Raw genomic sequence first — 24,148 nt, forward strand, 5'->3', positions numbered from 1 at the left:
TAAGTAGTACTTTAAAGTATGTTTTACTTAAGTACTTTACACCACTGCTAATCCCTATATAGTGCACTATTTCTTTTAAAAAAAGTACTGCACTACATAGGGAATAGGGTGCCAGACATTATCTCTGTGTACGAGTACTGGACTGGATAACTGCTTCAACAGTTAAAGAAACACCCTGAAATCGAACATTTTTAACCAGCGAATCGACTCCCAGTCACAGGCCATTGAGCCAACCACTACAGAACGTTAGAAGTGAAGGAGCCTGGCTCTAAGCTCTACTCCAGTGTATGATAATAATAATCATCAGATTGATGTATTGATTGTGGTGAGTATAAGTATGCCATTGTCATAGAGTACATCCCAAGCGGAAAACCCTCTTTGAGACCCGGATGCGTTCATACTTCTCTTCAACAGTAATTAAATGTTTCCTCTCCTCCCTCCTGTCTCTCTTCTTCACAGGAAAACCATCACCACTCTGTCATTTTCCCCTGATGGCAAATATGTGGTCACAGGAGAGGTGAGTGTCTTCTCATTGTGTTTTTACATGCTGTGATGATGTGATAAAATGGACTGCAACCTTCTCGAAAAGATCTGACTGTTTCCCGCTCCACTGCCACTGCTTGGCAAAGCTTTCATACCAGTGTACAACCCCAGAGTTCATAAATTGAACTCTGTCTGTGCCACATCATCAACAAAGGAGTGGTTCTATAACTGTGAATGCTACAAAACATACCCACAGATTGTTGTCTACTGCATCTGTGTGTGCCTGTGTGTGTGTGTGTGTGTGTGTGTGTGTGTGTGTGTGTGTGTGTGTGTGTGTGTGTGTGTGTGTGTGTGTGTGTGTGTGTGTGTGTGTGTGTGTGTGTGTGTGTGTGTGTGAGTGTGTGTGTGGGCTCGCGTTCGTGCGTGCTAGTCTAATCCTCTCTCATCTACTAAGAGCTTATTAGCCAGACAAGTGTGTGTGAAAGTGAATGTGTGTGTGCTGCTGCAGGGTTGCCATGGCAGCACGAGGGGGCAGGGTGGCAGACTGACTCTGTTGGCTGTCTGAAGGAGAGAGAGAGGGAGGGAGGAGAGAAGGGAGGGGAAGAGACAGACGGCGAGAGGGAGACTTCCAGGGATGTAGCAGAAGGCATAGAGTGTGTGCTGGTGCTCACCCTGCCTGTCTGTGCTCTGTGGTGTAGCTAGCTGACCGTGCTGCAAGCTGCTGCTGCCCTATGTATGTACTCAAAGGGAGGTCCACACAGTCTGCTTGTGTTCTGTCTTTAAAAGAGCTAGACGTCATCAGCTGTCCTGATTGTGTTATTTTCTAAAGAAGTGCACCAAAAGCAAATTCCTTTTGTCCAACATCCCTAACCATGGGTTTACTCTACCTAGCTGCTACTGTAGTCTATGATATTTATTTAAAATGGAAAATAAAAAAGAAGAATATTTGTCATGCGCCAAATACAACAGTGAAATGCTTACTTACAAGCCCTTAACCAACAATGCAGTTTAAAAAAAAAAAGTGTTAAAGTATTTACAAAAATAAACAGAAGTAAAAACTATCTAAATAAAAAATGATTAAAGAGCAACAGTAAAATAGCAGTTGCGAGGCTATATGCAGGGTGCACCGGTACACAGAGTCCATGTGTTAGTCAAGGTAATTGAGGTAATAAACTCAGCCAAAAAAGAAACGCCCTCTCACTGTCAACTGCGTTTATTTTCAGCAAACTTAATTAACATGTATAAATATTTGTATGAACACAACAAGATTCAACAACTGAGACATAAACTGAACAAGTTCCACAGACATGTGACTAACAGAAGTTGAATAATGTGTCCCTGAACAAAGGGGGGGTCAAAATCAAAAGTAACAGTCAGTATCTGGAGTACTGCAGTGCATCTCCTCCTCATGGACTGCACCAGATTTGACCGTTCTTGCTGTGAGATGTTACCCCACTCTTCAACCAAGGCACCTGCAAGTTCCTGGACATTTCAGATTGCCTGCAATGACAACAAGCTCAGTCCGATGCTGTGACACACCGCCCCAGACCATGACGGACCCTCCACCTCCAAATCGATCCCGCTCCAGAGTATAGGCCTCGGTGTAACGCTCATTCCTTCGACGGTAAACGTGAATCCGACCATCACCCCTGGTGAGACAAAACCGCGACTCGTCAGTGAAGAGCACTTTTTGCCAGTCCTGTCTGGTCCAGCAACGGTGGGTTTGTGCCCATAGGCGATGTTGTTGCCAGTGACATCTGATGAGGCCCTGCCTTACAACAGGCCTACAATCTCTCAGTCCAGCCTCTCTCAGCCTATTGCGGACAGTCTGAGCACTGATCGAGGGATTGTGCATTCCTGGTGTAACTCGGGCAGTTGTTGTTGCCATCCTGTACCTGTCCCGCAGGTGTGATGTTCGGATGTACCGATCTTATGCAGGTGTTGTTACACGTGGTCTGCCACTGCGAGGACGATCAGCTGTTCATCCTATCTCCCTGTAGCACTGTCTTAGGTATCTCACAGTACGAACATTGCAATTTATTGCCCTTGCCACATCTGTCGTCCTCATGCCTCCTTTCAGCATGCCTAAGGCACGTTCAGGGACCCTGGGCATCTTTCCCTTGGTGTTTTTCAGAGTCAGTAGAAAGGCCTCTTTAGTGTCCTAAGTTTTCATAACTGTGACCTGAGTTGCCTACTGTCTGTAAGCTGTTAGTGTCTTAACGACCGCTCCACAGGTGCATGTTCATTAATTGATGATGATAGTTAATTGGTGATGTGGACACCAAGGAACTTGAAGCTCTCAAACTGCTCCACTACAGCCCCGTCGATGAGAATGGGGGTGTGCTTGGTCCTCCTTTTCCTGTAGTTCACAATCAGCTCCTTTGTCTTGCTCACATTGAGGGACAGGTTGTTATCCTGGCACCACACTGCCAGGTCTCTGACCTCCTCCCTATAGGCTGTCTCGTCGTTGTCTGTGATCAGGCCTACCACTGTTGTGTCGTCGGCAAACTTAATGATGGTGTTGGAGTTGTGCTTGGCCATGCAGTCATGGGTGAACAGGGAGTACAGGAGGGGACTGAGCACGCACCCCTGTGGGGCCCCCGTGTTGAGGATCAGCGTGATAGATGTGTTGTTACCTACCTTTATCACCTGGGGGCGGCCTGTCAGGAAGTCCATAATCCTCTGCCTGCCTCTGAGCCTCTGCCTGCAGAGGGGAAGACAGTACTAGAGATGCTTTAGAAATAATTTCCTGGCTTAAGTCTCCCTCGCCTTTCCTCTTTAAATTCCCTCCACTCGATCTTCTGTTCTATCCTTGAGTTGCATAAGACAAATCATTACCAGATTGGGACGCAGTTACAGGGTACATTGAAAAGCTTAGTGGAGACTAGAGACTTCTGTCCTTCGACAACATCTGCATGATCCAGGGAATCGGACTGAGGCTACATCACCTTCTGGATACAAACCTGTCAGGTCGTCATTATAAGAGTTAGTTCTTAATCCATTTGCCTGGATAAATTAACAGGAAATAAATGAAGATAAGATGAACATGTGTGGGTGTGATACATGATGTAGGCTAGAGTGAAAAGAAGTAGAATATTTTTGTGCATGATTTATCATTCTGTCTTTCATTCATCCCTATTTCTTCCTTTCCTCCTCCCTCTCTCCCCTTCCAGAGTGGGCACATGCCTGCTGTGCGGGTGTGGGACGTTGCAGAGCGGACTCAGGTGGCCGAGCTACAGGAGCATAAGTACGGCATCTCCTGCGTGGCCTTCAGCCCTAACAGCAAGTACATCGTCAGCGTGGGATACCAGCACGACATGATCGTCAATGTCTGGGCCTGGAAGGTAGCGAGCTACTCCCTTATTAGGTCTTCATTGGGTCTTATTAGTTCTTCAAATGTCTCCATTTTCCAATACATTTTGGATGAGTAAAAAAATACTTTAGCTACTTAGGCCCATTGCTCCTTTGGAAGAAGAGGCAATCGACGACGACTCTCCAAATACATTAATATACATATAGCCAGATGGTGCGGTTTTTAAACTGCTGTTCAATGTTTTATACTGAACACCTTTCCTCTCTTCTTCTCTGAGGAAAATAAAGTATATATCTAATGTCGATCTACAGTCCTTGTTCTGTGCTATTTTTTTCTCCGTCTCAGAAAAACATTGTGGTGGCAGCCAACAAAGTCTCCAGTAAAGTGACGGCCGTGTCCTTCTCAGACGACAGCTCCTACTTTGTCACGGCAGGGAACAGGCACGTCAAGTTCTGGTACCTGGATCACACCAAATCCTCCAAGGTATTTACAGTCAGTCACACCAACAACAGCATGACTTAATCCATAACTGATCAATAATAACTGTTGAGTTAATTAACAAATTAGATAATAACTAATGGACTTAAGAAGAAATTAGATTCTACCTGCCAGCCTAATTAGGTGTAATTTTGTTGGAATTTAACAAATACTTTATGTGGAATTGTTGGAGGTCACAAGGACCAGTTTTGGAAACTCTTCTCTTCAGTAAGCTATTAGGATGATAACAGACGTCAGATCTCAAGTTCAATAGCCATGTTGATGCCCAATCTAAATGTCCTACACTACCATTCAAAATTCAGCAGCATACCACCCTGCATCCCACTGCTGGCTTGCTTCTGAAGCTAAGCAGGGTTGGTCCTGGTCAGTCCGTGGATGGGAGACCACATGCTGCTGGAAGTGGTGTTGGAGGGCCAGCAGGAGGCACTCTTTCCTCTGGTCTAAAAAATATCCCAATGCCCCAGGGCAGTGATTGGGGACATTGCCCTGTGTAGGGTTCCGTCTTTCAGATGGGACGTTAAACGGGTGTCCTGACTCACTGAGGTCATTAAAGATCCCATGGCACTTATCGTAAGAGTAGGGGTGTTAACCCTGGTGTCCTGGCTAAATTCCCAAGCTGTCCCTCATACCATCACGGTCACCTAATCATCCCCAGCTTACAATTGGCTCATTCATCCCCCTCCTCTCCCCTGTAACTATTTCCCAGGTCGTTGCTGTAAATGAGAACATGTTCTCAGTCACCTTACCTGGTAAAGAAAATCGAATAAAAATGTTTGGGGTCACTTAGAAATGTCCTTGTAATAGGAAATATAGTCAAGACGTTGACAAGGTTGTAAATAACTATTTTTAATTGAAATAATAAATTTGTCCTTCAAACTTTGCTTTTGTCAAAAAATCCTCAATTTTCTGCAATTACAGCCTTGCAGACCTTTGTATTCTAGTTGTCAATTTGTTGAGGTAATCTGAAGAGATTTCACCCCACGCTTCCTGAAGCACCTCCCACAAGTTGGATTGGCTTGATGGGCACTTCTTATGGTCAAGCTGCTCCAACAACAGCCCAATAGGGTTGAGATCCTGTGACTGTGCTGGCCACCATTATAGACAGAATACCAGCTGACTGCTTCTTCCCTAAATAGTTCTTGCATAGTTTGGAGCTTTGGGTCATTGTCCTGTTGTAGGAGGAAATTGGCTCCAATTAAGCGCCGTCCACAAGGTAAGGTATGGCATGACGTTGCAAAATGGAGTGATAGCCTTCCTTCTTCAAGATCCCTTCCACCCTGTACAAATCTCCCACTTTACTACCACCAAAGCACCCCCAGACCATCACATTGCCTCCACCATGCTTGACAGATGGCGTCAAGCACTCCTCCAGCATCTTTTCATTTTTTCTGCGTCTCACAAATGTTCTTCTTTGTGATCCAACCACCTCAAACTTAGATTTGTCTGACCATAACACTTTTTAAGAGTCTTCCTCTGTGGAGTGTCTGTTTTTTTTGCCCATCTTGATCTTTTCTTTTTATTGGCCAGTCTGAGATATGTATTTTTCTTTGCAACTCTGCCTAGAAGGCCAGCATCCCGGAGTCGCCTCTTCATTGTTGACGGGTTTAGGTTAACATACCAAACTGATGGACTAGGTCTGTCAGACCCCATAGCAATGGCTCTCAAATAATTCCTCCCTCCCTCTCTCCCTCCCTGTGTCTGCTAGGTGAACGCCACAGTTCCTCTGCTGGGTCGCTCAGGGCTCCTGGGAGAGTTGAGGAACAACTTCTTCTCTGACGTGGCATGTGGGAAGGGTCGTAAAGCCGGCAGCACCTTCTGCATCACTTCCTCAGGCCTGCTCTGCGAGTTCAATGACAAACGCCTGCTGGACAAATGGGTGGAGCTAAGGGTGAGTTACTTTAAACTCTAGGTCACGTTCAGTAAAGGCACAACGTAACAAGACATTTTGCAACCGAAAACGGAAATGAGCCTTGTTATAGGAGTCATTCATAGAATTAAGAATTGATCTCCTTGACTCAAAAGTATTTGGCTGCCAGGTTAAAAAGGCAATAAAATCAAATGGAAAGGAAACCCTGAATTCAATGACATTTTAGAGTTCCCTACAGTTCCTTTCCAGTTTATTGGACACATTTAGGCACTAGGCTACTTTCCAGTTCTACTGGAACTGTAGCTGCCTGGCTGTGTCCACAAGCGGAGAGTAACACTATGAATCGCTTTAGTCTAAAACCGTGTGAATGAATGGAGTATCGCTACAGAACCGATGGTGTGTAAACGCTGGCAGAGAAAGAGCTGGTGACTTATCACAGCTTCTACTGCATAACCAGCTTAGAACATAACCCTTTTTCAATCTACTTGTGGCACAGGTTCAAACTTTCAAGCCACTTGACTGGCTACTAGATCCTAATTCTAGATGTCATATGTAGCCACCGACTGTCATACAGTACACTGCTTTCAGCCCCTTCTTAAAAGTCAATTATAGACAGACAACTCGTGTAGGGGTTGTGGTCCTGTAGGAGTGTTCATTTGCCCCTCTGTGCTGCTGTCTAATATTAGTCTTCTTCTGCTTCTTCTCTTACACTGTCCAGAAAAACGTCGTCATCACAGTAAGTCTGTCCCTTATCTGTGCTGCGGCAGTTGTCACTTCCATGCACATCAGCTGAAAGTTGTGCCCCGCCCTCCTCCGATACCTCCGAGCATCCCATTGGGAGTCATTCTCAGAACACTGCGTTCTATCATGCCCACCTGTCCGCCCTATTGGCTGTGTGTGTGCTTGACTTGACCCTAGTCGTCATTCTCAACGTCCCCTCTGCTCACACACCAGATGTTGGCCGTCCATTGTCCTCACTCAAACCTTCCATCACCTTGTGTCCACATGATTATACATACACTCCAGAACAAAGTATAGAGGGTTTATAATGGCGTTGGTGTGAAAACAATATGACATATGAACTTGTCCACAGAATTCAATAGGACACACGTTGTATCTCTATGAACTCATTGATTCCCCCCCAGACCTTAGATAAGTATACCTTGTTTACTCACATTTAAAATCTGGGGTAAAGTTGACTTCAGCATTCACATACATTTTCCCCCAGGTTTTCATGTGAGAAAAGGTATGTCATCGTTAGCATCACTCTTCGATATAGGCTAGCCTTTATTCACATTAAAAACCTGAGGTAGAGTTGATTTCAGCATCACCGGTCACCTCATTTTGGTGTTTGTGTGAGAACAAAACAATGTTTTCACCCCAGGCCTTCGATAGATACTTCTCACATCATTGCTAGTGCTAACCTCATGGTTTCCTGGTTTCATATCCCGAGGGCCTGAGAAGGTCATGTTGACTTGTGGGATTATACTCTGTTTCGGTTTTTATGTACTGTACATTGAACAATGCATGTGAATTATCAGGTCAAAGGGTCAGCTTGTACAGTATTTTCATCTGGTCGTCAGAATTCATGCAGGACTTTGATGGAGGGGCCTTAGTATGCGTCCCCAAATGGCACCCTATTCTTTACAGTGGGAAGAAAATGTATATGAACCCTTTAGAAGGACCTGGATTTCTGCATAAATTGGTCATAAACTATTTGTCTTACCGTCCGTGGACTGACTTTTAGAGATACTTTTGTAACCCTTTCCAGCTTTATACAAGGCACCAATTCTAAATATTAGGTCTTATGAGATGTCTTTTGTTCGAGGCATGGTTCACATCAGGCAATGCTTCTTGTGAATAGCAAAGTCAAATTTTGTGAGTTTTTTTTATTGGGCAGGGCAGCTCTAACTAAAATCTCCAATCTCGTCTCATTGATTCGACTCCAGGTTAGTTGACTCCTGTCTTCAATTCGCTTTTGGAGAAGTCATTAGCCTAGGGTTTCACATACTGTTTCCAAGCTACACTGTGAATGTTTAAATTATGTATTCAATATAGGCAAGAAAAGTACAATAATTTGTGTGTTATTAGCTTAAGCACACTGTGTTTGTCTATTGTTGTGACTTCGATGAAGATCAGATCAAATTGTATGTCAAATCTATGCAGATATCCAGGTAATTCCAAAGGGTTCACAAACTTTCTCTTGCCACTGTATATAGTGCACTACTTTTGACCAGAGATTAAAGGGACCTGGTCAAACATAGAAGACTATAAAGGGAATAGGGTGCCATTTCGGATGCAGACTTTGAGGTCTCAACAACCTTTGCCTGAACTTGTACCACATTATTGGAACCCACTCTACCAGAGCGTGATCCCTGCCTGATTGGCAATGCTTGGCCTGGCACCTTCATGCTGACAGGGCTGAAGTGGGTCGGGGCTACGGTGGGGCGGGTGGGTGGCAAGGGAGAGAAGAATGGAAATGAAAGCGGGGGAGAGAAAAGAGAATGAGAGAAAAGAGAGAGAGCGAGGGAGGGAGAAGAGGATTGGACAATGCTTGCTCTGTCTGATTCAGAGCTCATCAACCTCTGCGATACCATCACATTCCATCCTGGCACCTCCACTCGCGCTGCTCGTCAAGAAAACGCCTATTGTTTCTCTCAACGCAATTGATTAGTTGGCGCTCTTAACATTCTCACTGTGAAGCTACTGGTGGGGATTTTTAAAGACTTCCAAACATGAGGTGCTTTAGCCTGTAACAATTGACCACAACCACTACATCAAACTGTGACATTTGTCTTTCATCCCCTCCCATGAACTGCATATCTGACATGCTGTAGAAGGCAGGAGAGAAAGTATCCTCTGTCATAAGCGGACTGTCACCATACACTCCTCTTCCCCAGAGGCCACTTGATGCTGTCACTTTCATATATTTTGGTTTCTCCCCTGCTAAGATGGTTGCGTCACTGGCATGCTGTGATTGTAGGGAAAGCACAGCATGCTTTGGCAACCCAAGCCCAATGGGGGAATGTGTAAACGATTGAGTAAATTACTGTTGTTGGACTTGGAGCTAAATATGTGTCCAGTCTGGGCACCATGGCTGGCTGAATCGCTCTTTTACGTTATTCTAAGCATCATACTGGTAAATTGGAAAATGATATTGCATATTGTTGTTTACACGCTGTAGGCCTAGATCTCATTATGCTGCACGCGAGCATTTGTGGTTTCTGGATGCCTTGCATCTTTCAGCTTTACCACAGGGAAATATATTGCATATCATTCTGTTTCTGGCATCCTGTTTCTGCGGTTAACTTTGGACAATATTGCTTTTCTAGTGAAGCCACTTCTTCTGCCTAAATTAAATTACTTGAGAGATGTTTTCATATTGTTTGCCCAGGGGCCTAGTGACAGTAAAGCTGGTAATATTGGCAAGTGAAATTATATCTATCAGTATTTTCACAGAATAACAAGTCTGTGGTGCTGACTGCTAGACCCTAGAAGTGGGTTCTCTGATGCTTCACTGACAATGGGCTTCAATAGGTTCAATATTATTGAGACAGCACTCTAGTTCTTTCTGCTGTCTGTGCAAGTTTAGTTCCCTGAAGACCTATAAGCCTATGTTGTGCAGCAGATCGTCAGTGTTTCCCCTAGAGTATTTTCAAGGTGGTTCTTGAAAGGCCCTTAAATCAACATCCCAAAGCCTCTTTAAAATCCCACTCCGTAATTCAACACAACAAATGTTTTTTCAATTGAAACTCTTTTATGCAGAGGGGAAAAGAGCCAGACGTGGTGGCCAGTACCGTATACTCTGTACAATAGTAGGGGAAGCAATGTTGTGTATAACCCCCCTTCCTCTCCTCTGCTCCCCAGACATCTCAGGCCACGTCTCTGTCTGTGACAGAGGAGCTGATCTTCTGTGGCTGTGCAGACGGCACCGTGAGGGTCTTCAGCCCTGTCAACCTGCACTTCATCTGTACCCTGCCACGCCCACACTGCCTGGGAACAGACATCGCCACCGTGGTGGAGGCTAGGTGAGTGTCAGTCAGAGCCAGAGAGGTAAAGGTGAGTGTCTAGGAAAAAGGTCTCAGACCGAAACGTTGGTATTATAAACAACAACGTAAAGAGATTTTCGTGTCTGCAAGGGTATATTTTAAGAAAAAGGAACACTATAAAATGTAATTTAATTGTCAATATAATGACGTTTACATGATGCCCTGATCGTGAGTAAAGTGTCCAGTGGCTGAATAGTTTGTTTGTGACTGTGGGAAGTGGGAGCAGTCCAGTTGATTAGCCAGAGCAGTGTGGGTTGTGTGGTATCTGCTTCTCATACAGCATCATACTCTACATACCAATGCAAATACCAAACAAACCAACCACACAACATACCCTTGAATGATTTCCTTTTTGTTATTACTTTTCATCCAGGATGCACAGGGGCCCAGCTGGAGTTAAATATCAGATTGTGTTCCTATCATGTGTGTTCCCCTCAAGTTCTTTTTAAATATATATTTTGTCATTGATGCCTTCAGAAAGACAAAACAGAGATTCCTCTGCAAGTTAGTTCTCTTCTCCTCATAAACATGGACTGAGTGCTGAGATGCTGACGCTGTAATTCAACTGGTTCATTTCCCTGTTCGACTGACTCACTGACAATAGGCCCCAGATGTTCCAACAGGTTAGCTGACTAATCATGTCTGTACGGTAGCATGTTTGTGTGGGACGTGAAAAAGCCCACCAGTGAAAGGGGGAGACCTAGTCAGTTGTCCAACTGAATGTATTCAACTGAAAATGTGTCTTCCGCCTTTTAACCCAACCCCTCTGAATCAGAGATGTGCGGGGTGCTGCCTTAATCGACATCCACGTCTTCGGCGCCCGGGGGAACAGTGGGTTAACTGCCTTGCTCAGGGGCTTAATGACAGATTTTACCTTGTCAGCTCGGAGATTCGATCCAGCAACCTTCTGGCCCAACGCTCTAACCACTAGGCTACCTGCCGCCCCTGACTAACTGCATGGGTGTGTCCCAAATGACACCTTATTCCCTATTTAGTGCACTACTTTTGAACAGGGCCCAGAGATGGCGTCGTAGTTATGCTCATGACGAAGCTACTATTAAGTGAGGCCTGCCATCAAGGCCAGCTCACTACTGTTTATAGAAGTTTCAGTGGGACACACCGTAAAGTGGCCAGACCTCTCCCAGTATGCACATCATGTTCTGGTCAAAAGCACAGCTGGAAAAAAAAATCTGCCTAAAACAATCTGCCTAAAAACACAACCATTAAAGTTGGGCTTTTCCATAACCCTTGTATTGAGTAACTTTTTGACTATCTTGTAAATGATCTCTGGGTTCTGGAAAAGTCCTTTCTAAATTCAATGTCTACTTTTTATTACAGTGTAACAGTGCTATTACATATCAACTCTCCCCTCCCTCCCTCCCTCTCTCCCTCCAGCCACCTCTTCAGCCACAAGATGGACGCCCGGTACCCTGACACAGTGGCTGTATCATATGACCCTGCGAGCCGCTGGCTGTCCTGTGTCTACAACGACCACAGCCTGTACGTGTGGGACGTACGGGACCTCAGGAAAGTGGGCAAGGTCTACTCCGCCCTCTACCACTCGGCTTGCGTGTGGAGCGTCGAGGTAAGGCCAGGGAGGGGAGGCCTGGAGGAATATGTTGCGTTACAAAGCCTTCGTCAGGGCATTGTGTATCGTATCACTCCTTACTCCTTGTATACAGAGGCTTATTTTACATGTAGAAAAGAAACAAGATACCCGTTGCACACTGTTGAATGATGCTCTCGTTTATGTTGTTGGGTGCAGCACAGCATTCAACGGTGTGCGGGTATCTTATTCTGTAGTGCCATTTTTCAACCCCGCAGCTAGAATGTGCGTATACTAGTTTAGAACTGTTTCCGTGTCCTATGTACCTTTTTTTTTAGGTGTATCCAAAATGTATCTGTATGAATGTTTACATCATCTCTTCCAGATGCCAGGTCTACTAATGTTCCATGTTCTGTGTACCTGGACAGGTGTACCCGGACAGGGTAAGTGATGGTGAGCAGCCCTGTTTGCCTCCAGGCTCCTTCCTCAGCTGCTCCTCAGACAACACCATCCGTCTCTGGAACACTGACGGTCACAGCACCACCCTCAGCCGCAACGTCATCAGCAACGTACGTCTGTCTTTCAACACACCCTGTAACTCCTGCTAGCTCACCAGCTCCCCCTCCTCTAACCGTAACCCCCACCCTCCTCAGCTGCCTGCAACGTATGTCTCACACACTCCCGTCGAGCTAAATAACTCCTGATCTCAACACGAATGGCTGCTGATTTTAGATTTGATAGATAGTTGTTCTACTCAAAGAGGAGAGGAACCTATGAATCCAGAGTTATGCCGTGAGAGGGGGACACTGACTCTGCAGCACACACAACCACCTGACAGAGATCGATTGATGGTGAATCTACAGTGTATGGTTTTCTCAGCTAATAACCCGTCCCTCCACTTCTCTCTCTCCAGGACCTCCAGAAGATCATCTACATGGACAACAACACGGCCGGCCTGCTGGACACAGAGTTCCTCAACTCGGGGAACGGAGAGAAGGCCGACCCCCAGACCTCAGAGACTAGGACGGGCATCAGGACCATGTGTGTGAGCCCCGACGGGCAGCACCTGGCGTCGGGCGACCGCACCGGCACCTTGAGGTACTGTTGGAGAAAAATAGTGTTTGTTCGCACACCTGCAGTTCCAAGTCTATGGAAGAAACGATAGTAGAACGAGAAACTCTGGTACATTGGTAGTCTTGATTACTCTACAAACAATTCAATGGATCTTGTTTAAGCAATCAATGTTTGGGTTAGTAGACCTTCATCTGGGGAAAACACTGAGGTACAGTACCTCTCCCATGCCTTCCTAGAGGGAGCCTTGTTTTGAATCTCCACCCTTCAGGCATCAGCACCCCTGTCCTAATTCAATTCACTTAATTAGACTCCTGGGAGGGTGTGTGTGTTCTCAGAGCTGTGTTTTTAAAATTAGTTTATTTAACTTGGCAAGTCAGTTACGAACAAATTCTTATTTACAATGACGGCCTACCCCAGCCAAACCCTAACCCGGTTGATGCTGGGTAAATTGTGCACTGCCCTGTCTGACTCCCAATCACCGTGTTTGTTAAATTGGGGTTAGAGGAGGTTAGAGTCCTTTCAGCAGCAGCAGTCCTGCCCCTGACTGCATCTTTCCACATACAGTTGAAGTCGGAGGTTTACATACACCTTAGCCAAATACATTTAAACTCAGTTTTACACAATTCCTGACATTTAATCCTTGTAAAAATTCCCTGTCTTAGGTCAGATAGGATCACCACTTTATTTTAAGAATGTGAAATGTCAGAATAATAGTAGAGAGAATTATTATTTCAGCTTTTATTTCTTTCATCAAATTCCCAGTGGGTCAGAAGTTTCCATACACTCAATTAGTATTTGGTAGCATTGCCTTTAAATTGTTTAACTTGGGTCAAATGTTTCGGGTAGCGCTCCACAAGCTTCCCACAATAAGTTGGGTGAATTTTGGCCCATTCCTCCTGACAGAGCTGGTGTAACCGAATCAGGTTTGTAGGCCTCCTTGCTCACACACGCTTTTTCAGTTTTGCCTACAAATTTTCTATAGGATTGAGGTCAGGGCTTTGTGATGGCCACTCGAATACCTTGTCTTTAAGTCATTTTGCCACAACTTTGGAAGTATGCTTGGTGTCATTGTCCATTTGGAAGACCCATTTGTGACCAAGCTTTAACTTCCTGACTGATGTCTTGACATGTTGCTTCAATATATCCACATAATTTTCCTGCCTCATGAAGTCATCTATTTTGTGAAGTGCACCAGTCCCTCCTGATGCTGCCACCCCCTTGCTTCAAGGTTGGGATGGTGTTCTTCGGCTTGCAAGCCTCCCCCTTTTACCTCCAAACATAACGAGGGTCATTATGGCTAAACTGTTCTATTTTTGTTTCATCAGACCAGAGGACATTCCTCCAAAAAGTATGATTAATTGTCCCCATGTGCAGTTGAAAACCACAGTCTGGCTTTTTTATGGCGGTTTTGCAGCAGTGGCTTCTTCCTTGCTGAGCAGCCTTTCAGGTTATGTCGATATAGGACTTGTTTTACTGTGGAAATAGATACTTTTGTACCTGTTTCCTCCAGTAAATTCACAAGCTCCTTGACTGTTGTTCTGGGATTGATTTGCACTTCTCTCACCAAAGTACGTTCATCTGTAGGAGACAGAATGCGTTTCCTTCCTGAGCGGTATGACGGCTGCGTGGTCCCATGGTGTTTATACTTGCGTACTATTGTTTGTACAGATGAACGTTTGGAAATTGCTCCCAAGGATGAACCAGACGTGTGGAGGTTTTTTTCTGAGATCTTGACTGATTTCTTTTGATTTTCCCATGATGTCAAGTAAAGAGGCACTGAGTTTGAAGGTAGGCCTTGAAATACATCCACAGGTAAACCTCCAATTGACTCAAATTATGTCAATTAGTCTTTCAGAAGCTTCTAAAGCCATGACATCATTTTTTTAAATTTTCCAAGCTGTTTAAATGCACAGTAAACTTCTGACCCACTGGAATTGTGATACAGTGAATTATAAGTGAAATAATCTGTCTGTGAACAATTGTTGGAAAAATTACTTGTGTCATGCACAAAGTCGATGTCCTAACCGACTTGCCAAAACTATAGTTTGTTAACAAGAAATGTGTGGAGTGGTTGAAAAACAAGTTTTAATGACTCCAACCTAAGTGAATGTAAACTTCCAACTGCAACTGTAACTGGATGGATGGATGCACCATGGCTAGATCACTAATGACCCGGTGAACACCAAGGCTACTTGTTAGAATGTCACACAAAATGTAATGATGGCGGTCTACTCTGCATTCTACTGCGGCCCTGTGGTGTCTGTGTAGAGAGACTCAGCTGTGCTGTAAACCATATGCGGTCCTCCCAAAAAAGTAGTGTTTGTTGTGTTAAGGACTAATAAAGTACTATTCTATTCTAATTGCTGTTGCAGAATCCATGAGCTGGTGAGCATGGAGGAGATTCTGAACGTTCAGGCCCACGACTCTGAGATCCTTTGTCTGGAATACTCCAAGCCTGAGACGGGTAAGTCAGACAGTGGCTTTCCCTCTCCTGGGAGGAAATTAAAGAGACACCATGGTTAATGATACTACTGGAGTTTTAAACCACCTTAAGCTGCTTGCCAGATGCTTCACCAACCTCCCATTGACTTGTGAAACAAACCACTTCAGAGCTCCGGCAAGTTATAAGAAGGCTGGGTTGTGAATTGACGTTCCCACTGAACACAGTAAAATCAAAGCTCTAAATAGGCATTTGTGCAATAGAATGGAACTCTCAAAGCACTCTAGAAGTTAGTTATTTTAGTAATTTTCAATGTAAAAAATGTTTAGGGGGTGGATCAGCTTTAATATTGCAGATAGTTTGTGGCTTCTATCAATGTAATTGTCTGCATCATTTCCAATCCCCCATTCTTTGTTATTTTCTCCTAACCCTATCACCCCTCCCCTAATTGGAGTTAACTAATGGACAACAACAATTAGACTTCTACTTCCAGCTTATACATACTATATACATTTTACAGACAAAGTATAGTTTTACATCTTCTTTTTTTGTCCCACCCTTTTGCTCCCCTCAACCCCTCCCATCTATCTCTGAACACCATCTAGTTTTGATTTACAAAAAATTCTAATAACCTGTTTTCGCTTTGTCATTATGGGGTATTGTGTGTAGGTTTATGAGGACATTTTTGTATTTAATCCATTTTAGAATAAGGCTGTCACGTAACAAAATGTGGAAAAGGGAAGGGGTCTGAATACTTTCTGAATGCACTGTAGTGCACTACTTTTGACGAGGGCTCATAAGGTTGTCGTAGTGCACTATATAGGAAATAGGGTGCCATTTGGGACGCATCTAGGGGCTCACCTGTTAATAGATTCTCTCAGTGGATCATTCCTCTCTAGGCCATTCGTTGGTGGTTGCCACCACATACACAGAGGGGAAGATAGAAGGGCTAAGAATAAACCCAATACACTGACACGCCCTCTGGCCGCCGCACTGCACTGTACATTAACACGTCCAGGGTGCTGATATTCAGAGCTGTTACTTACCATTGTCCTGCAGAACTGCTGTGTTCAGGTAGCCTGCCTGCCTACTGTCATAGAAATATAATTAAGGGACAAAGCCTCCCGCAGACCACGGCAATTTGACTGGACCACCCATGGGTGCACTCGATATGCTCAATACGTTTTAAGTCTAGCGCTTGCCCTTGCTATTGTATCTTGCTGGGAACAAGGTTAACACAGTCACAATGCTGCCAGATCCAGGATCGATGTGCAATCTCAGCAAGGAGAGGATATGCTAAATAGATAGTGCTTTTCATTTACTCAGTTGAATCAGGTTGGAAATTCAATCAAGTCCCTCGGTAGAGTGCTTTAAAATTCATTTTTGATTAACAATTCACATGGATATTGAGGTTCAGTCAGCTCATTGGTATTAGGCTAATATAATCACGTTTGTTGACCATGTGGAGTGCAGTCACTCCACATAAGCACTGCATGTTGCACATGCAAATAGCTGTAGAGTCATCTATAAATAAATGAATAAAATATTTAGAAAGCCGTTTAATCTAGTTTTCCAGTATGATTTTGGTGAGAAATATTGGACTCGACCTAGCTGAGGATATTTCATATCCCTCTATGCAGGCGATCCCTACATGGCTCATGCTTGGCATACCGTAGTACTGCTCTCATTTCTCAGTGAGCCTCTAAGGAAAAAGAGAGTTTGCACTGCTGTGTCCTCTCGTTAATAGATTACCGGTAACAGGGATAAAGGTAATACAGATGTAGGATCTTAATTCGATCACACTTTCCTGCGTTGCAGAAAATGTCAAACTTGTAATGTATTTGAAGTTTAAAAAGGCTTCTGAAGTTTTCAATTTCCACTTTGAAATTTCAGGCTTGATTTTCCCTTCAACCACTACAAAAATGTCAATGAATAATCCACTTAATTGAAATGTCCTGTTGCTACAGGATTATTTTCCTGCTGTAGCAAACTAGCTCAAATTAAGATCCTACGTCTGTAGCAACTAGCACGCTTTAAGAGGTTACAGTGAGTCCACACGTGGCATTGCTATGTCAGGGAGCAGTCTGCGGAGCACATGTTCACCACTGTACTCAACAGGATGCATTATGGCTGTTAAAAACATGAAAGACCACTCGCTGTAATGAAACAGGTTTACCACCACTAAGATGGAGAACAGGTGTTGGCTGTTGGAAAGTTGCTGATGTCCTGTTGTGTGTGTTTATGTTATATCTGGCAGGTCTGAAGCTACTAGCCACAGCTAGTCGAGACCGTCTGATCCATGTGCTGGATGCAGAGCAGGAGTACAGCCTGCTGCAGACGCTGGACGAACACTCCTCCTCCATCACCGCCGTCCGATTCGCTGGTGAGACGCGCAGACGACCTTTGACCCTTTACAACATCCCGCCAACCGCCCCCCTTTACCTCAAACTCTCAAGTCTCCCTCCCTTAATGTAACTTAGACTTTTGGCATCCAAAAGTGTCATGGAAGTGTCAAGTGTGGCGCTAGCTCGCTGTTTGAAGTTAACATGGTTGCTATTGTCATAACAACAGTGCTTCTTCTCTTTCAGCCAATGACGGCAAGGTGAGGATGATCAGCTGTGGCGCTGACAAGAGCATCTACTTCCGCACAGCGCAGAAGGTAAAGGCCGCTATACACACACACACGCGCTGCTCCAGAACAGCCGTTGCAGCGGCTAAACTAAGTTTGGAGGACTGATGCTTTTGTAGCACGTCTTGGCAATATTTCATGATCTTCTTCTCTCAGCATATTTCACCAATGGACCACATTTTTTATCTTGGCTCAGCCAACCCCTACTGTATATTGAGATATTTCATTTGAAAATCCTTGTTGCTTACAGCTAATTAATTACACTCTAAGTGGCCTATTTAATAATGACACTTTTTCTCAAAGGCTTTCTGTGTCATCCTATCTGTTATATACCCAAAGTCCCCTGCCAACTTGCTGCAAATAAATGCTCTCCCCCTCCCGTGTTCCTCGCCCATTGCTTATGAGGGTCACAGTGACATTTTCACAAGGCTGCTCTACGAAAATAGTCAAATTCCTGACCCAGGGCCCTCAAGACTAGGCTACTTTAAAGGCATCAGCATGCTTCAGTTGAAAAATGAGAAAACAGCGGCAATAGTACTGTTTGTCCATTTTGAGACGCTGTAGCCAGTATACACATCCTCAAAATAGTCAGAATTAAGATAACTCAAGAAATATGTCATTCATTATGACATTTTTGCCGAATAGATATTTGTCGCGCAATTTTTAATTTAACTTTAACTAAGATGTTTGGTGCAGTATTTTTCTATGAAAAAGTGGTCTCTCGTTGAATGACAACAAAGACTATTGAAGAATACCCACTGTTGACCAATCACTGACGAAGGGGCGTAGACTTCGGCTCGGAACTTCGGTTTCCTTCAGAAAATGTTTTGTGTGCCTGAACAGCTGATAAAAACCCTCACTGAAGTCCAAAACGAACAAAAACATCACAAAATGTTGTCATAATATACAGAGTTTGCACTGGGATGCATACAGTGGTTGCTCCACTAAAAGTTTTGCGATTATGCTGCGGGACTTAGAGGTAATTTGTGGTTTAGTACGGTACCCTGCGTCACCACTTCATTGCTCCAGACCAGCGCAAGGGGGAGTTAGAGCACTGATTATGCTTTTGTGTCCTACTATGTCTTTAACTGACAGTGAATGGGCGACTTAACCTAAATAGAAACTGATAATTGTGCACGACTTCACTATTACTTACTAAAACTGTTGTTACACTAAGGTTTTTATTATTTTATTTTGTAGGATTATTTTGACCTTTCTGGTCACGTTGTACAGCGCCTGAGTGGTGCAATGGAATAAGACACTGCATAGCAGGGCAAGCTGTGTTGCTCCAGATGCTGGTTCAATACCCATGCTGGCCTCGACTGGGAGACCCATGAGATGACTGTAGGTTTTTGGTTTCTCTTCCTCTAAAACCAGAAAAAAAAAAGTATTTATTAATAGCTTTATTTACAAATTACTAATTACTCTTCCACCAAGGCCACCTGCAAGTTTCCAGACATTTTTGGGGAGAATGGCCCTAGCCCTCACCCTCCGATCCAACAGGTCCCAGACGTGCTCAATGGGATTGAGATCCGGGCTCTTCGCTGGCCATGGCAGAACACTGAAATTCCTGTCTTGCAGGGAATCACGAACAGAACAAGTAGTATGGCTGGTGGCATTGTCATGCTGAAGGGTCATATCAGGATGAGCCTGCAGGAAGGGTACCACATGAGGGTGGAGGATGTCTTCCCTGTAACACACAGTGTTGAGATTGCCTGCAATGACAACAAGCTCAGTCCGATGATGCCTTGATACACCGCACCAGACCATGACGGACCCTCCACCTCCAAATCGATCCCACTCCAGAGTACAGGCCTCGGTGTAACGCTCATTCCTTTGACGATAAACGCGAATCCGACCATCACCGCCGGTGAGACAAAACCGTGACTCGTCAGTGAAGAGTACTTTTTGCCAGTTTTTCAGCCCTGGCCACATCTGCAGTCCTCGTGCCTCCTTGCAGCATGCCTAAGGCACGTTCACACAGATGAGAAGGGACCCTGGGCATCTTTCTTTTGGTGATTTTCAGAGTCAATAGAAAGGCCTCTTTAGTGTCCTAACTGTGACCTTAATTGCCTACCGTCTGTAAGCTGTTAGTGTCTTAACGACCGTTCCACAGGTGCATGTTCATTAATTGTTTATGGTTCATTGAACAAGCATGGGAAACAGTGTTAAAACCCTTTATAATGAAGATCTGTGGAGTTATTTGGATTTTTACGAATTATCTTTGAAAGACAGGGTCCTGAAAAAGTTTTATATTTATTTTTTTGCTGAGTTTATATTGGTCATATTGGTCATGGCTCCCGAGTGGTGCACAATAGGATTGCCTTGCAGCTCTCCAGCTGTATCCACTGAAAGCACGCAATGTTCAAGGCATGAGGGCCGAGGGCACAGGATGGGCCGCGCACAGAAGATGGACCTAGGCCATTGGGGAGGGTGGCTGGACCACCACCCCGTCACAGTGCCAGTCTGCACGTTCAAACTAAAGCAATGTAACTAATAATGGCATCTTTATGCTTTCGTTAATAAAATAATGATAAAAATACTCTATCAAAATGCCAATGTTTATTTAGTAATGGATCCATAACGAATTACTATGGGAATAAATATAACTGAATTACAGAAATGTTGGAACAAAGTTGTCTAATGAAGGTAAACAAATTGTGTCTTACTGGAAAATACTCTTTCAAACACACATGGTCATGTTGTACATCGCCATTATGGCTATTAGCAGATAGCTGGACAATAAACTTGCCTAGAAGGAGGGTAGGGGGAGAATTATATCCTCAAATGTATTTCTAAGTTAGGTTGGCTGTATCACAACCGGCCGTGATTTGTTGAAATTTCAGTTTAATCCACCAGAAAAGACAAAACAAATAATACCACAAAAAGTATTATCATGTATGACATCCGACTGTGATTGGGATTCCCATAGAGCGGCGCACAATTGGCCCAGCGTTTCTCTCCCTCTAAAAACAGAAATAAATACTTTACAAATATTATTTTGTTATATATTATCAAGTTGATGACACAGTCACAGTCATATAGCCGGCACCTACATAAGCCTGAGTGACTCACTCATTCATGGTTTTGGATCAAAATAAATAAGTACCAACATTCTTTCTGATAGTCTTTAATAAAGAAATGTTTTGGTTATCCTGACCTGGACACCATGTACAGTATTATAATAGCCCATTATGGGCTATTAGCAGGACAATATACCTTTACCAACACCTCTCTGTATTTTGATACACTGGCCTCCCCAGTGGCCCCATCCACAAGTCACCACATCGCAATGCAAAATGCCTTGCTGCAGATTCCCGTGGCGGGCCACCACCCGGAGACCCATGAGGCGGCTTTTGGTTTCAATTTAGAATCCTCAAATCCTCTATATGTAATTATTGGCGGGGAGTCACGTCATATTTTTTTATATACTGTAGGCCTACCGTAGGCGACATGAGTCTCTCTAGAGTAATGTGCTGTTAAAAGTGGTGTAGGTCTTATTTATTTAAAGAGCATATTGAAGTTAGAAGCAATAGGATTTAAAGCAATAGCCTACAACTATTTTAGCACCATTTCGCGATGCTCTGAGACAAGATTGGGGAATGGTCTAGATAAATCAATGAGATTTTTATTTTCACTGAATCTCCGTTTGGGTATTGGTTAGACTACAATTATACAATTAGGGTGTATAAATGTTATGCTCTTAGTGTAACCTTTATTTAACAAGGCAAGTAATTTAACCTCTCTGGACGCTAGCTTCCCACCTGGCCAAAAGCCAGGGAATATGCAGAGCGCCATATTCAAATAAATTACTATAAAAATCTAACTTTCATTAAATCACACATGCAGGATAGCAAATTAAAGCTACACTTGTTGTGAAAAGGCTTTTTGGCCTTTTATCTTATCTGAGGATAGCACCTCCGTAAATAAAGAGAGAAAAGCATCTTTCAACCCTGCAGGCGTGACACAAAACGCAGAAATACAAATATAATTCCTGCCTTACCTTTGACGAGCTTCTATTGTTGGCACTCCAATATGTCCCATAAACATCACAAATGGTCCTTTTGTTCATTTAATTCCTTTCGATATATATCCAAAATGTCAATTTATTTGGCGCGTTTGATCCAGAAAAACACCGGTTCCAACTTGCGCAACGTGACTACAAAATATCTCAAAAGTTACCTGTAAACTTTGCCAAAACATTTCAAACTACTTTTGTGATACAACTTTAGGTATTTTTTAACGTAAATAATCTATAAAATTGAAGACGGGATGATCTGTGTTCAATACAGGAGGAAAACAAACTGTAGCTAGCTTTCTGGTCACGCGCCTCTATCTAACAGTACACTACAAGTGACCCTCGTTCTGAACAGGGCTACTTCTTCATTACACAAAGGAAAAACCTCAACCAATTTCTAAAGACTGGTGACATCCAATGGAAGCGGTAGGAACTGCAAGAAGGTCCCTTAGAAATGTGGATTCCCAATGAAAACCCATTGAAAAGAGAGTGACCTCAACAAACAAACAAATCTGAATGGTTTGTCCTCTGGGTTTCGCCTGCTAAATAAGTTATGTTATACTCACAGACATGATTCAAACAGTTTTAGAAACTTCAGAGTGTTTTCTATCCAAATCTACTAATAATATGCATATCTTATCTTCTGGGGATGAGTAGCAGGCAGTTGAATTTGGGCATGCATTTCATCCGGACGTGAAAATACTGCCCCCTGTCACCAAGAAAATAAGAACATATTCTTATTTACAAGGACAGCCTACTCCTTCCTCCCCGGCGTGCCCACACGACACAGTGATTCTTTAGCCAAATAGCCAAGTACTGTAGCCTACTCCCGACCGTCACGTTGTACAGCTCCATATTTTCCGTTCCATCTTAATGGAAACCCAGAGGGTTTTCATTTTTCTTGGAATAGAAACACCATAATGTTAGTCAAATTAATTAAGCTAAATTTCTTAAAATCAGTCCCATGTACGATGTTCTTACGGAAAAAGGTTTTACATTCTCTAGTACTACCTCTATTTGAAGGCTTTCAAATGCATCTCAAAGATGGTAGTCCTCTAGTAGTCAAACTTGCACTAACTAGCATTAATGGTGCCAGTGGTTCACATTTAAATAACGTGCCACAGTACGCTGCAACTTTTAAAGGACGAACCACTGTACTATGACCCATTCTAACTACAGACAGATTATTTCACTTATAATTCACTGTATCACAATTCCAATGGGTCAGAAGTTTACATGCACTTAGTTGACTGTGCCTTTAAACAGCTTGGAAAATTCCAGAAAATGTCATGGCTTTAGAAACTTCTGATAGGCTAATTGACATAATTTGAGTCAATTGGAGGTGTACTTGTGGATGTATTTCAAGGCCTACCTTCAAATTCAGTGCCTCTTTGCTTGACATCATGGGAAAATCAAAAGAAATCAGCCAAGACCTCGTAAAAAGAATTGTAGACCTCCACAAATCTGGTTCATCCTTGGGAGCAATTTCCAAATGCCTGAAGGTACCCCGTTCATCTGTACAAACAATAGTTTGCAAGTATAAACACCATGGGACTGTCATACAGCTCAGGAAGGAGATGCGTTCTGTCTCCTAAAGATTAACGTACTTTGGTGCAAATAGTCCCTATCGGTCCCTAACAGCCAAGGACCTTGTGAAGATGCTGGAGGAAACAGGTACAAATGTATCTATATCCACAGTAAAACAAGTCCTTTATCGACATAACCTGAAAGGCCGCTCAGCTAGGAAGAAGCCACTGCTCCAAAACCGCCATAAATTGGCCAGACTACGGTTTGCAACTGCACATGGGGACAAAGATCGTACTTTTTAGAGAAATGTCCATTGGTCTGATGAAACAAAAATAGAACTGTTTGGCCATAATGACCATCGATATGTTTGGAGGAAAAGGGGGAGGCTTGCAAGTTGAAGAACACCTTCCCATCCGTGAAGCAAGGGGGTGGCAGCATCATGTTGTGGGGTTGCTTTGCTGCAGGAGGGATTGGTGCACTTCACAAAATAAATGACATCATGAGTCAGGAAAAATATGTGGATATATTGGCGCAACATCTCAAGACAGCTTGGTCACAAATGGGTCTTCCAAATGGACAATGACCCCAAGCATACTTCCAAAGTTTTGGCAAAATGGCTTAAGGACAACAAAGTCAAGGTATTGGAGTGGTCATCACAAAGCCCTGACTTCAAGCCTATAGAAAATTTGTGGGCAGAACTGAAA

At 43.7% G+C, this 24,148-nt stretch overlaps 1 protein-coding gene across 4 annotated transcripts in view; it reads left to right on the forward strand.

The window, feature by feature from the left end:
* The window catches only part of mapkbp1 (mitogen-activated protein kinase binding protein 1), a 76,758-nt gene that overhangs the window by 35,068 nt on the left and 17,542 nt on the right, over positions 1-24,148 (forward strand). For 3 of the 4 annotated variants that reach the window (XM_031828681.1, XM_031828680.1, XM_031828679.1), the window contains 12 exons: positions 460-517; positions 3,657-3,827; positions 4,142-4,279; positions 6,000-6,182; positions 6,880-6,897; positions 10,029-10,189; positions 11,606-11,795; positions 12,185-12,325; positions 12,670-12,854; positions 15,203-15,294; positions 17,528-17,653; positions 17,859-17,929. In XM_031828681.1, the coding sequence (XP_031684541.1) occupies positions 460-517; positions 3,657-3,827; positions 4,142-4,279; positions 6,000-6,182; positions 6,880-6,897; positions 10,029-10,189; positions 11,606-11,795; positions 12,185-12,325; positions 12,670-12,854; positions 15,203-15,294; positions 17,528-17,653; positions 17,859-17,929 (1,534 nt within the window). The remainder of the gene's footprint in view (positions 1-459; positions 518-3,656; positions 3,828-4,141; positions 4,280-5,999; positions 6,183-6,879; positions 6,898-10,028; positions 10,190-11,605; positions 11,796-12,184; positions 12,326-12,669; positions 12,855-15,202; positions 15,295-17,527; positions 17,654-17,858; positions 17,930-24,148) is intronic. The other variant, XM_020488492.2, reaches the window with a different exon arrangement.

This window comes from Oncorhynchus kisutch, linkage group LG7 (assembly GCF_002021735.2).
Source record: "Oncorhynchus kisutch isolate 150728-3 linkage group LG7, Okis_V2, whole genome shotgun sequence".
Taxonomy (NCBI): Eukaryota; Metazoa; Chordata; class Actinopteri; order Salmoniformes; family Salmonidae; genus Oncorhynchus; species Oncorhynchus kisutch.